Consider the following 14,130-nt stretch of genomic DNA (forward strand, 5'->3'; position numbering starts at 1 on the left):
AGGACCATTACTCTTGTGCCATTAATACCGGCTCGTGTTTTTTCTCTTCTCTCAGGGCACTCTCTTTCTTTTCTCTCTTGTGATTGCTCTCTCTTTTTCTCTCTAATGGCTATCTCAACATTTTCTCTCTTTTTCTCCAACTCACTATTTGCTCTCATTTTTTCTAACTCTTTTGCTCTCATCTCTTCCTCACTTCTCAATTTTAATTGGTCCTCATAGACTTGTGCCGGTGTCCTGAGAGAAGAGAGAAAATACGAGCGAATTTCTTTGCAAAAGAGAGTGATTTGAGGAGGGCGCTAGTTGAGAGAAAAGAAATGATCTTGTTCATTTATCACTCCTCAATTTTGAGGAAACTAACCCACCCCTCCCTGGTTTGGCTAAGTTTTTGTTGCAGGAGTTCGACGATGTATTTCCGGAGGATGCACCAAGTGGATTACCGCATATTGGAGGCATTGAACATCAAATTGACTTCATACCCGGAGATGTCATTCCAAATCGACCGGCTTATCGAAGTAATCCCGATGAGACTAAGGAGCTTCAAAGGTAAGTGGAGGAGTTAATGAACAAAGGATACGTGAGGGAAAGTATGAGTCCTTGTGCGGTACCGATTTTGCTTGTGCCAAAAAAGGATGGAACATGATAAATGTGCGTGGATTGTAAGGCTATCAACAACATAACGGTAAAGTATCGTCACCCTATACCTAGGTTAGATGACATGCTTGATGAATTACATGGTGCTTGCATATTTTCTAAAATTGATTTAAAAAGCGGGTATCATCAAATTTGTATGCGGGAAGGTGATGAATGGAAAACGGCTTTTAAAACTAAATATGGTTTATATGAATGGTTGGTTATGTCGTTTGGACTCACAAATGCACCTAGCACTTTTATGCGTTTGATGAATCATGTTTTACGTGCTTTTATAGGAAAATTTGTTGTGGTTTATTTTGACGATATCTTAATCTATAGCAAAGACCTAGGAGAGCATTTGGAACATTTAAAGTGTGTGTTAATTGTTTTAAGGAAAGAACAACTCTATGCTAATCTTAAGAAATGCACGTTTTGTATGGATAGAGTTATTTTTCTTAGTTTTGTGGTTAGTGCTAATGGGGTAGAAGTCGACGATGAAAAGATAAAAGCTATTAGAGATTGGCCGACACCTAAAAGCTTAACGGAAGTTAGGAGTTTTCATGGTTTGACTAGTTTTTTTATAGGCGCTTTGTGAAAGATTTTAACACTATCACCGCACCACTCACGGAAGGAGTTAAAAAAATGTAGGTTTTTATTGGGGTGATAAACAGGAACTTGCATTTAATACTATTAAAGGTAGATTGTGTGAAGCACCTATTTTGGCATTACCTAACTTTGATAAAACATTCGAGATTGAATGTGATGTATCAGGAATAGGGATTGGAGCAGTTTTAATGCAGGATCGGAGGCCTATTGCATACTTCAGTGAAAAACTGAGTGGAGCTTCTTTAAATTATCTTACATATGACAAAGAACTTTATGCACTTGTTCGAGCTTTGGAGACTTGGCAACATTATCTATGGCCGAAGGAGTTCGTTATACACACCGATTATGAGTCACTAAAGCACTTGCGGGGACAAGGTAAATTGAACAAGAGACATGCACGGTGGATGGAATTCATTGAGACCTTTCCATACGTCATTCGGTATAAACAAGGTAAGGAAAATGTGGTGGCGGATGCGTTGTCGTGAAGGTACGTATTGCTAACTACTCTTGATTCTAAGCTACTTGGGTTCGAACATATTAAGAAATTGTATGAAAAGGATATTGAATTTTCGGATATTTATTTATCATGCATAAAAGGGGCGGTTGATAGGTTCTTTAGGCATGAGGGGTATTTATTTCGGAAAAATAGGTTATGTGTTCCTAATTGTGCCATTCGAGAATTATTAGTAAGGAAGGCATATAGTGGTGGATTGATGGGATACTTTGGGGTTCAAAAGACTTTAGATGTATTGAAGGAGCATTTTTATTGGCCTAAGATGAAAAGTGATGTTGAGCGAATTTGTAGTCGATGCATAGGTTGTAAAAAGGCTAAATCTAAGGTTTTACCTCAAGGTTTGTACACACCTTTACCTACACCTAGTGAGCCCTGGGTTGATATCTCGATGGACTTTGTTTTGGGTTTACCTAGGACTAAGAGAGGTCGGGATTCTATTTTTGTGGTTGCAGACATGTCACAAAACTGATGATGCCACGAACATTGCTGACTTATTCTTTAAAGAGATTGTGCGTTTACATGGGGTTCCTATAAGCATAGTGTCGGATCGGAATGTCAAATTTTTGAGTCACTTTTGGAGAGTTTTGTGGGGTAAGTTAGGCACTAAGTTACTATTTTCCACAACTTGTCACCCACAAACGGATGGACAAATCGAGGTAGTGAATAGGATTATGACACAATTGTTACGCACAGTAATCAATAAAAATTTGAAGAGTTAGGAGGAGTGTCTACCATTTGTTAAATTTGCATACAATCGAGCTGTTCACTCTACTACGTCATATTTTCCATTTGAAATTGTATATGGTTTTAATCCACTAAATCCTTTAGATTTAATTCCTTTACCTGTAAATGAATGTGATAGTTTAGATGGCAAAAAGAAGGCGGAATTCGTTAAGTCACTCCATGAAAAAGTAAAAGCGTAAATTGAAAACAAAAGTAAGTTGGTTGCGTCGCAAGCAAGCAAAGGTAGGAAACGCGTGACATTCGAGCCACGAGATTGGGTTTGGGTGCACCTTAGGAAGGAATGGTTTCGAGAGCAAAGGAAGTCCAAGTTGCAACCGAGGGGCGATGGTCCATTTCAAGTGATTGAAAAGATGAACGACAATGCTTACAAGTTGGACCTTCTAGATGAGTACAATGTTTCGGCTACTTTTAATGTATCTGATCTCTGTCTGTTTGATGCAGGTTCAGATTCGAGGACGAATCCTTTTGAAGAGAAAGGGGATGATATGATCTAGAAGTCGAGCCTGACGAAGGCGAGTGCGAGACGAGAGCCGTTGATAGTCGATGGCAGACCAATGACGCAATCAAGGGCAAAGCAAGTGAAACAAGCGATGAGATTGCTCGTTCAAGAAATCATTGATGGAACCATGTTCGGGACTCAAAATGGAGCAACTTTCATGTTCGGGTCGAAGGCCGAATCAACTTGGATCAATTTGTTATCAAGCGACGAAATCGGAGGCTAAAAATAAGTCTGTGCGGCCGCACAGGCAAAACACCATGCGACCGCATGGAGGCTTACCGAAACTCAAGGAGCCAACCGGACTGAACCATGCGACCTCATGGAAATACACCATGTGGCTGCATAGGCCATTTTTTTGGCGAATTTTCTATTTTTGGTATTTTTCCAAATTTTGTTAGATTTGATTCTTTTCCATATTTTGGGGATTATGATCGATTTTTGCACGATTTTTACCTAGTTTTTAGGTTTAGTATAAATAGGAGTGTCCATTCAATAGTTAAAAATCTTTGACATTATTGATATTGAATTAAAAGTGAGGCGTATTATCTTCTCTTCATCGTTCTTTATTGAACAATTTTGAACTTATCAAGTGTTAGCTTGTGGCGTTCAAACAACTGGATTTAATTCTTGGATTGCGTGATCAAGGAGTCTTCCAAGCGTCATTCTTGTTGGATTTTTTGGTTCGACTTTCTTTTGGGTTAATCCTAAACTCTTGAATTAATTTGGCTTTTTTGGATTCGTCAATCTCGTTGTGAGTTTCGTAGTCAACGTTGCTAAGGGGTTCGCATCAGCGAAGGATGAAGAGAAAAAAGGGAACATGTAATCGAAAGATTATTGAATGGAAGAATTTAGTATTTGGCTGATAAGTTCTTTATTTGTATTAAGAACATTAGTAAGACCTATTATGTTAAACATAAATGATAAAAATATGGAGAAAAAATCATTAGAAGCTAACGAGAAATAGAGTTACCTCCATGAAATTTTAGTAGTAATAGATTAAGCAAATAAGGATTAAGAAAAATAGAAAGAGATAGTCAGTATAGACTTTTAATAAAAAGAGAAGTAAATTAAAATGAACATTAAAAAAACATAATTTATCAAGACTCAATATATTTATATAATAAAGAAGGCTTAAATAAAAAATAAAATAAAATTACCTGCAAAAAAAAAAGAAAAAGAAAAAAGCAATTGAACTATAATAACGGAGATGACTATGGTATACATCTTATTTGAATATTATGAAATCTACATCGCCTAACTTATAAACTCAGATAATCTCTATATTTTCAATATTTTTCTAACCATAAATTGCATGTACAGTTCAATGTTCGACCCCTTTTACACTTTTATTTTCAGCATTTTATACTTGGTATTTTAAATCTTAAAAAATAATTTCTTACATCCCTACCCCATCTTTTTTTTTTATCAGAATTATATAAGAACGAACAATAAACTGTATAATTGAAAATCCCATGTACAATATGTGCTTTCAGTAGAGAGATTATTTTTATTAACTAAAACTTGACATAACATTACGGTAAGTATTACAACTAAAGGTACTTTTTTTTTTTTTTTTACTTTGAAATAAGAGAAACGTTGCTCGGTCAAATATGATTGAAAATAAAATATCACTTAAAAGTAACTTGTACTTATGTTTAAGCACAGCTGAACGTGCTCTAATTTTTGTTGATTGCTGTATGATCTCAACTTTAAACAAATAACTCAAGCTTTATTTTCTTGTACAATGATGGAATTCTCACTATACTAGTGGATATTTAGGTCTGTACATAAAGTGACATTTAATTAAACTCTCGAAAGTCCGAATTATGAAGTATAAAGTATAATTATTTCCGAAGAAATACAAAACAATAAGCTTTGGCAGTATAAAAGCCAAGTCTATGGAATAAGCTCTTCAAAAGAGAAGAATAATTTATTCTTCAGGAGGATATGGGAGCTAAAACATTCACGCTTACTTTCGAATAGTAGTCAACTTTTGGTGTTGAATTCTTATTGGTATGGTAAACATGTCAGATGTCTCACCCTACTTATAAATTTATTTATCGGGCAAGCAAGCTAGAGTTTGTTTGGGAGAGATTTTGTTCTTAAAAATTATTTTTTCCCAACATAACTTATGGGATCCATCATTTTGTTCCCGAACAAATGATTAATTTAAAAATAAATTGTTGGTCAAAGCCGAAATAAGAAATTTATTATAATATAATGTACCGAAAGTTGTTTTAATAGTGAGAGAAAAATTGGTCATTTTACAATAAGATGTTCTAATCATTTTCTCAATAACGTAACTTTCTGTTTTCACTTAATCGACATATATACATGCTTCCACACAATTAAAAGGTACAAACTTTAGTAAAACACAATCCTGTAAAGAGGAAAAAATTAAATCGAAGTGTGTATCAACAAAATTTACACCAACAAATACGACGCACTCTATTGGTGACATTGAATAATAAGCTACCAAATGGAAAATGGATCAAAAAACCATCACGTGAACCATATTTAAACATTTTATTATTTTTATCAATCAACGACGATGAATATATGAAAAAATATTATATCCATATATAGGGTAGCTTGTAGGATAGTTAACTAACTTACAAATATGCGTATAGGAATGGTCGATAAAAGAGAGAGAATAAATCAAATACAGTTTCAAAAAATTAAACATAATACAAAAAGAAAAAGTATGAGAAGAACATACTTGAAGGCGACACTCTAATGTTCTTGATTTGTTGTAGATTTTCACCAAAGGTTGAAGAAACTGGAACAAGTATACACAACGAGAGGTGGATTCAAAAGTTACTAATTTTGTGATCAATACAAATTTATTTATCGGATCAAAATTTTTTTTTAATGTATACTAAATTGATTTCGTATTACAGTTACTTTATCTATGCGTGGTAAGAAAGTATTTTTGAAAATCGGAGCAATTTTATATGGTAAGAAAGCCAACAGCACACACGCATTATGCTTTTTTTGTCCACACGTGAGTCTCATTTATTGATGTATGGGCAAGTGTCGTATTGATTTAAAATTGTCCACTTCTAAAATTAGTGTCATGGGGACACGTGTGAGGAAAAAACAAAACAAAGAGAAAAACATCTTGATTATTTAATAGTAATTGGGGATTTGAAAGGGAAAACAACGGATTTTGACGTAAAAAATGATGCCCACTCAACGAAGCTAGGTGACCATGACGTGCGTGTCGAAAAGAGTTTTTCGAATTGGGGTCATGAATAACCGTAGCCAAAGTTATGGCCAAATTACCAAAAATACGTTTCGAAACAAAAAAATAATAATAAAAAAAAATAAGACTCCGCGCAGCGCGGAGTGCGTTAATTTTTTTTTTTTTTTTTTTTTGGTTTCAAAACGTATTTTTGGTAATTTGACCATAACTTTGACTACGATTATCAAAATCGCGCCCATGACCCCAATTCAAAAAGCTCTTTTCGACACGCACGTCATGACCACTGAGCTTTGCTAGGTGAGCATTGGTTTCGACGTCAAAATCCACTATTTTCCCTTCCAAATTCCCAATTATAATTATTCTCTTCCTTTTATGGCATCTTTTATGAAAACATACTTTATATCGTTCTAACTATATTAAGAAAATTATCGCGCAAAAATAATAAGCACTAAGAAAATAATTGATTTTTTAATTAAAAAAAGACGAGTTATACGCATTCTTGAATACACACGTTTGATATGCATTTAACTATTTTTTATATTCATTTATATCGTTCGATGTGTCTATGATATAGTTCTCAAAATGAGCTTTGAGAGAATATAAAACATTTATAGATTCGACTACCGTACAATCGTTGATGAATTTTTAAAGTTAGCTTGTTATCAAATTTTTTTAATTTTGTCTCTTTTTACACTAAAAATAATTTAAAAGTTTATTAGGAAATTTTCTAAATCACGTAAAAAAAGATTTATCCCCTTTATATATACATTGTTGACTAATCTTTGCAAATTTGACCACAATAAAGATATTTTTATAGTATAATAATAGAATTTAGTTGAAATGGCGTCAGTAACACACAAATTTGGTTGAATTGACTACCAATGGCGTCAATAACACACAAATTTTGTTGAAATTACTATCAACGCGTCAGTATTTTTTTGTTTAATACATCGTAAATGAATAGTAACCAACGGATTCCCTCTTTTATAGTAAGAGGGATACAATTCTATGAAATTTTTCATTATTTCAATATATTTTGATTTCTATGTCATTGTAGATGTTTTTTATGTTGTGCAATCGAATATGAGTAAGAATTGTTGTTCACATTCAAGTGTTAATTTTGTCAAAATAAATAATCAACGGTGGATGGACAATTCACATTCAATCAATTGCAGCTAAAATGATTGTACCTTAAACTTTTAATGATAATTCCCATTGTGTTTGAGATTATAAGAATGATAATTATGCTTCTTGTTCAGAGATTGGTGGAAAACTTAAGATTTTTTCAGTTTTAGGTTTTGAGTTCATTTTAAATTTTATGTTTTCAAAGTCTGTTTTAAGATAGATATCAATTTTATTTATTGGACTTTTGTTAGAATTTTATTTTTTATTTTTTTAAAATTTTAATCTTTAAATTTTTTTTTAAAATGTTTGTTTTCCATGTTTTGAGTGTTTTCAGAATTTTTATTGAAAACACTTAAAACGTAAAAAAATGCGTCTTGAATTTTATGTTATAAATTCATTTCTGAAAACACTTAAAACGTAAAAAAGGCATCTTGAATTTTATGTTATAAATTCATGCTTGCTTTCCAAAATCCGCTTTGAGAAATAATAGACCAACACATGTTTTCAGTATTTTGCAAAATTGAAAATGAAAAAGGGCTTGAAAATAGCAAACCAAATGCACCTTTACTCATTCTGAGAATTCTTATTTTATAATTAAATCTAATTTTAATTTGAAATAACTTTATGCTTAATTAATTGAACTCTCACATGTTCTCATTTGAGTGCATTTCTTCAAGCATTAGGGAATCAAAAGGAAGCAGAAAATGCTTTTCGAGAAATTGAAGACTCGAATAATCATGAGTCTATTTAAGAGTGAAGATGAGTACAATAAATTATATATATACTTCATTTTCAATTTTTATTGAATTAGGAGTATAATTGTAAATTTGTTGTGGGTGTATTAACTAAAAATATATTTTAACTATGGTATGATTATAATGTGGTGTAGTAAGTAAATTTTATAGTAGTAATATAATTGTCCAATATATAACTCAAAAATATTTATTGGTGTATGTGATATTCAAATCTAGAAATATGAGAGATTAGTGATACTTTTCAAAGGTGAGAGGATGTCTCTACTATCTCTATATATTATAATAACGAGTAACATTTGCAAAATCAAAATACATCTCTTTACATTGCCAATGAAAATGATATTTGTGTCGTTGTGTGCGATGCAATTGTTCCCATTCAAGAGGACACTTATTAGTTATCGCTTCTTAATTCTTTCTACTTGTTGCTGTGAATTCTTGACCCCTTCAAAATGAGAATAGCACTTTTGTGCTACTCGAATACTCGCACAAATTTTATCTACAACATAGAGTATACATAAACAATAAGCAACTTGATTATGATTGAAAAGAGATATTTCACATACTTTGTTCTCAATTTCTAATAAATATATATCCTGACAAATCACATATATTCATTTGACACGAACACAACATGTTATAACAAGATCAACCCCTAAGTTCAATGCACCCAAATGACTTACGGACTTGGAAATAGAAAATAAATTACATTATAATTCAAAACTAAAAGGAACTCCAACAGTCCATACCATAAGCAATGGAATTGACAAACTAGAAATTTTGCAAATTGCAAGAAGAAGAGAGAATTAGGGCTATGCATCTTGATCAGTTGTGCAGAGTGAAGGCGAGAGGGAATTGCGGGATTCATCATAGTCTTCTCCCAGTGGAGATTGCTCCACTCTTATTTCCTCTATCATTTTAACCACTTCAACCATTGTTGGCCTCTTCTCAGGCTGTGGCACTACACAAGCCATTGCTACATGCAGCATTGACACCAATTCCTCTTCAATGTTCTTGTACCTGGAAATGTTGTTTAAATACAAGTCTTAGCTCTTTAACAGTTTAAATTTTTACATAATGTAATTTAACTAGTATTGTAGAAACTGTACTGGACCGATCAATTTTTATGGGAAACCTGGAATCGGTCCGGAAATAAGAAAAAAACGAATATAAGTTAAAAAAACGACCTGTTCAAGTGAAACCGGTTTAACTTTTAGAGAAAAGAAAATTGTTCTATCTATTTTGTTTATTAATATTCTTTTACCATCAATTTGACCCTTCAACCCCTTTTACCTCTTTCGAGTCAATGTCATGAGTCCAAGTTTGATCACTACTCATTTACTGAATAAGTACTTTTTAAGCCTTTCATTAAAAATTGAATTTGGCCGACATGTGAGGAGAAGTTTGGTTCAACTTAAAATGAAGTAAAAGTTACTTTTAAGCTTTTGTTCTGCCAAAACATAATTATTCAAGTGTAATGTTATATGTAAAAATTGGAGATGATCCCAAGGTCAATAAAATGGATCTCATATATATACGTTTAACAATTATGCTACAAGTACATCTCTTTTTACATCATTTTTAATAGCCCTCACACATCACACAAGTGGGTCCCAAGATTAAAATAATTGCGAGGCCCACTCATGTGAGTGGGCTGTCAAAGAGTGTGTGTACACTCAACTTAATTCTACATTTAATTGGCCTTATCATTTTATCTCACATCACTTTTGACATCACATGGGAATGATCTTTATATATATATAGCATTATTCAATTTTAGAATTTATTTTTTAACTAGCATAAGTGCATAACTTACTTTTTTTCACATAACTCGAATAAATAAGCTTGGACGGCTCTAACAATATGAACTTTTAGATGAAGAAGTTGCATGTACCTTAACAATTCTTGATCAAACACTTCGGCCGTCCACTCATCTCTCACCACAGATCGAACCCATTTTGGCAAATCCACCAGCTGCTCTTCCTCCTCAAGTTGAGGACGACTCGGTGATCGGTACTTTGATGGAGCTTTACCAGTAAGAACTTCCAACAATAACACCCCAAAGCTATAGACATCAGCCATTTGCGAAAGCCTCTTGATTTCTGCCTGTTCTGGTGCTTTGTACCCTCCCAATCTAGCTATGGCATGGACAGGGTTCAAAAGCAGTGACAATCCAAAATCAGAAATACAAGCAATTCCATTTCTGTCAAGCAGTATGTTTGATGATTTCACATTTCCATGTGGAATTCTTGAAGCAGCATATTCTTCATGAATTTTTGCAAGCCCTCTAGCAGTCCCTAATACCAAACTGATCCTTGTAGTCCAATCTAATGGAACTCTCCCTGGTCCTCTGTTCCCTGTTTAAATCAAGAATGTTACGAACTAAGTCCTAATCCATAGAACTATATAGACATCGGTTAACCAATTTTTGTGAGAATCTAAGTGCATTTGTGTGGGCGCCAAGCCGCGCAGGACAGGGCAGTGGCATTTCTGTGATTTCAGCCCCACGGGCCACTCGGTCCACAAGTATCGGCCCTAGTAATATGCCAAAATTCAAGAAATGTCACTACACAGCATGGCTCCATTAGATAATTCGTTCGACCACTTAAAACGAACTCCAACTCTCACAAAACTTTGTAGGATGCGTATCAACATCCACTTTTAGCCGCAGATTTTCTCTGTGAACAAGAATATATTATTGATGATCTCATGACCCTCAATCTCTATCTCGCAGAAAACGGCCCATTCAAATATATAATTCGATCCATGGTCAAGTGGACAGTATAATTAGGTTCTACGCAGTCTAATGTGCATAAACAAACACATAGCTTAAAACAAAATCGATCAAACACAATAGCTTCTTTAAAATTAAGATTTTCCATACCGTGAAGTAGTGAATGCAAGCTGCCATTTGGGAGATAATCATAAACCAGCAATTTTTCTTCTCTTGCATAATAGTAAGCTCTGAATTTCACTATGTGAGGATGCTTGAGCTTCCCAATTACATCCATATACTGCTCAAACTCCTTTCTAGCACAAGGATTTGTATCCTTCAGCCTCTTTACAGCCACAATGCATCCATTATCAAGCAAGGCCTTGTAAACTGTTCCCAAACTTCCTTTTCCGAGCATCTCAGCTGATGCCCGGAGCAAATCCTCCAACTCGAACTGCTTTTTTCGGTCGAAAAACACGAGCTTACTCCGGTCAGTCGCATTAGTCCCATCACTGTCTCCACCTCCATTATTGGCGTGCACTCTTTTTTCACTCGAATAGCTGCTTCTCCTCTTGCTACTTTCACTCCCTGCCGTGGAATTTGAACCCCTCGAATACTTCCCGCAATAGTATGCAATAGCAAAGGATGCAATCACCAAAACCAGCACTGAATTTACCACTACAATTGCTGCTATTGCTCCATTGCCGAGTTTTTTATGATGCTTATTAGTTTCTTCGACCGTAGCTGTTGATGAAGGCAGAGAAATGGGATTTGATGGTACTGTTTGTGCCGGCGGTTCAACACCGGTGTTTGAACATTGGGGGAATGGTTCAGTTCCGCATAACCCTTCATTACCGGAAAAGCTAGTTCCGCCATAGCGCGATAATAAGTTCTTAGGTACAACTCCATGGAGCTCGTTGTTCGAAAGGTTTAATGCTTTGAGTTGTGGAAGGGATTCAAGGGAATTCGGAATGGTCCCTGAAAGTTCATTGTTTTGGAGGTGAAGAGTGAGCAAACGGGAGAGTTTGGAGAATTCAGCTGGAATGGGGCCTCCGAGATTATTATTGGAAATGTCAAGGCGGAGGAGGCGGTGTAGGGAAAAAAGTTCTGCCGGGATTTGGCCGTAGAAGTCATTGCCGGATAAATAGATGAGCTTAAGGTTGAAGCATTGTGTGATCGGAGTGAGGTTTCCGTTGAGGCGGTTGTCCCGGAGGTCGAGGAGGCGCAGCTGGTCCAAGGCGGAGAGGGAGTCAATGGGGCCACGGAGGTTGAGGGAGGGGAGGTAGAGGGCGGTGATACGGTTTTTGGTGCAGTTTACACCGACCCAATTGGCTGTGCATGCGGTGGTAGTGTTAGAGGTGGTGATCCAGTTGGGGAGGAGGGTACCATGGAGGTCGGTTTGGGAGCGAAAGAGGGAGAGAGCAACTGTGTCATCGGCGGCGTCGGTGGCGGAGGAAGAGATGGTGAAGAGTGTAAGAGAGAAAAGGAGAAAAACAAAGAAATGAAGGTCCATTCGTTAAAAGCATAAAGCGGGAAGTAGGATAATGGGGTTTTATTTACGCTTGAAAAAGTGTAGAGGGAAAAAATATAGAGTAATTGGGTTACAGATTGATATCTTGTGATTGATATTTATTGTTTAAGATATCATTTTCATATATATATATATATGTGTGTGTGTGTGTGTGTATCAATTGCTCCACTACTTGAAATGACCTTGGACACGCACCCTTTTGAACTGCAACGGAAGTCACAAACTTAGGTCATGGACTTTTTTTTATCGCTCATTGACTCTGTCTTAATATCAAACTTAAATCGTGAAATTTCGCTATCATGTTTAAGCCTTTAACATCATTTTGAAAATTGGACTTGCATGAACTCGATTGGAAAAAAATAAAGTTAGACTAATTATAACTTAAAAGTGGATGTTAAAAATCAGAATCAAACAAGCAGCTAACTATTACAATCACCAAAAATTAACCAATTTATCCTGTAGCATTTTTCATAGAAAACAAAATAAATAAATATGTGTGTGTGTAGGATTGAATTAACATTGACATATAAAATAATATGTTATAAATATTCTTGATATCATAGTACTTTAAAGTTTTGCTTTTGTTTTCTTATTGATGAAAATTACCCAACCAAGTTCATAAAATTTGTAATGTTATTTTGTTATTTTTTTTAAATTATACTTTTCTTGCAAATCAATTCCACATGAACCCTGTTTAGGTATTAATTTCAACCACGTGTTCATAAATATAACTCAATATTAGTCATACGTGTATGATTCACTACTATTTATTTTCATAAACCATTATTAAATTTACCAAACAAAAGGTTAATCTTAATTTGACTTTTTGGACATTTTACTTTTTCAAATTATGAAATACTCATTTCAAAAAAATAGTTTGATGTAACACCGTAACTAAATAATATTATAACTCACGAGTTCAATCTAAACGACAATAGTATATTAAAAATTTATGGCTCAAGTATGATTAACGATGAAGAATTTATGATCAAACTTCATTATTAATCACGTATTTCAATTAATGCATATTCATTATCCTCTTATACACATTTAAATTTATTTATATAAACTAAATTAATAATAAATTCTTCCCAAATGAATAAATTTTGCCAAAAGGTAGTTAAAAATAATAAATACTTAATAGAAAATACAAATATGAATAAATAAAAATTATATTTTCTTTTAAGAATTTAAATATGCAGGACATGATTTTATAAGGTCAATCAATTCTGTTAAACACTGTTAGTGATAATAATAAAGAGAAGAATGATTAAAGGAGACATGAGCTTGAACAAGAATTGGTTGTGTGAATGATTGCTGTTTTCCACTGCTGAGTAAATGGTAAAAGAAGATACCAATTTTATATATTTTTCTTTCATTCATTCATGGACTGATTGGGGACCTCTCATGCAAATAGGGATAGGAGTATATGTGGAAAATGCCTTGGTTATTTACTTTTATTTTCTTATATTGGAAATTCCTTTTAAATTTCATTATTTGAAGTATCAAAATTCCACCGAATCATTCTCTGATGACATTATGTCCTTGTTTGATGGGAATTAAAATAAGATTTTTATTATATTATGATAAAAGTTGATGAAATATGAGATAGAAAAATTATGAATTTCATAAATTATATGATTAAAATTAATTATTAACTTTGATTTAAATTAAATTCTTGATTTTAATTCCAAAATTAGAGTTGTCAATGAATCGAATTTTAATTCGAATTATATCAGACTTCAATGAAATTAATAGAAGATAGATTTAGGATCTCAATCCGGCAACTTGATATTACCGGATTAAAATTC

General features: G+C 33.9%; 1 protein-coding gene across 1 annotated transcript; it reads right to left on the reverse strand.

The window, feature by feature from the left end:
• Positions 1-8,629: 8,629 nt before the first annotated feature.
• On the reverse strand, positions 8,630-12,385 carry LOC111412680 (leucine-rich repeat receptor-like protein kinase PXC1). Its single transcript, XM_023043607.1, has 3 exons — positions 10,960-12,385; positions 9,970-10,432; positions 8,630-9,095 (listed from the first exon to the last, which is right to left on the reverse strand). The coding sequence occupies exons 1-3, from the start codon at positions 12,299-12,301 to the stop codon at positions 8,888-8,890; spliced, it is 2,013 nt and encodes a 670-aa protein (XP_022899375.1). The 5' UTR covers positions 12,302-12,385; the 3' UTR covers positions 8,630-8,887.
• Positions 12,386-14,130: the final 1,745 nt, after the last annotated feature.

Source organism: Olea europaea, chromosome 2 (genome assembly GCF_002742605.1).
Source record: "Olea europaea var. sylvestris chromosome 2, O_europaea_v1, whole genome shotgun sequence".
NCBI lineage: Eukaryota > Viridiplantae > Streptophyta > Magnoliopsida > Lamiales > Oleaceae > Olea > Olea europaea.

Excerpts from the sequence above, each read along its gene's own strand:
- LOC111412680 (XM_023043607.1), bottom strand. The coding sequence starts at position 12,301 with ATGGACCTTCATTTCTTTGTTTTTCTCCTTTTCTCTCTTACACTCTTC. Across the intron at positions 10,433-10,959 it reads CTTGCATTCACTACTTCACG|GGAACAGAGGACCAGGGAGA; the intron begins GTATGGAAAATC and ends TGATTTAAACAG. Across the intron at positions 9,096-9,969 it reads TTTGATCAAGAATTGTTAAG|GTACAAGAACATTGAAGAGG; the intron begins GTACATGCAACT and ends CAACATTTCCAG.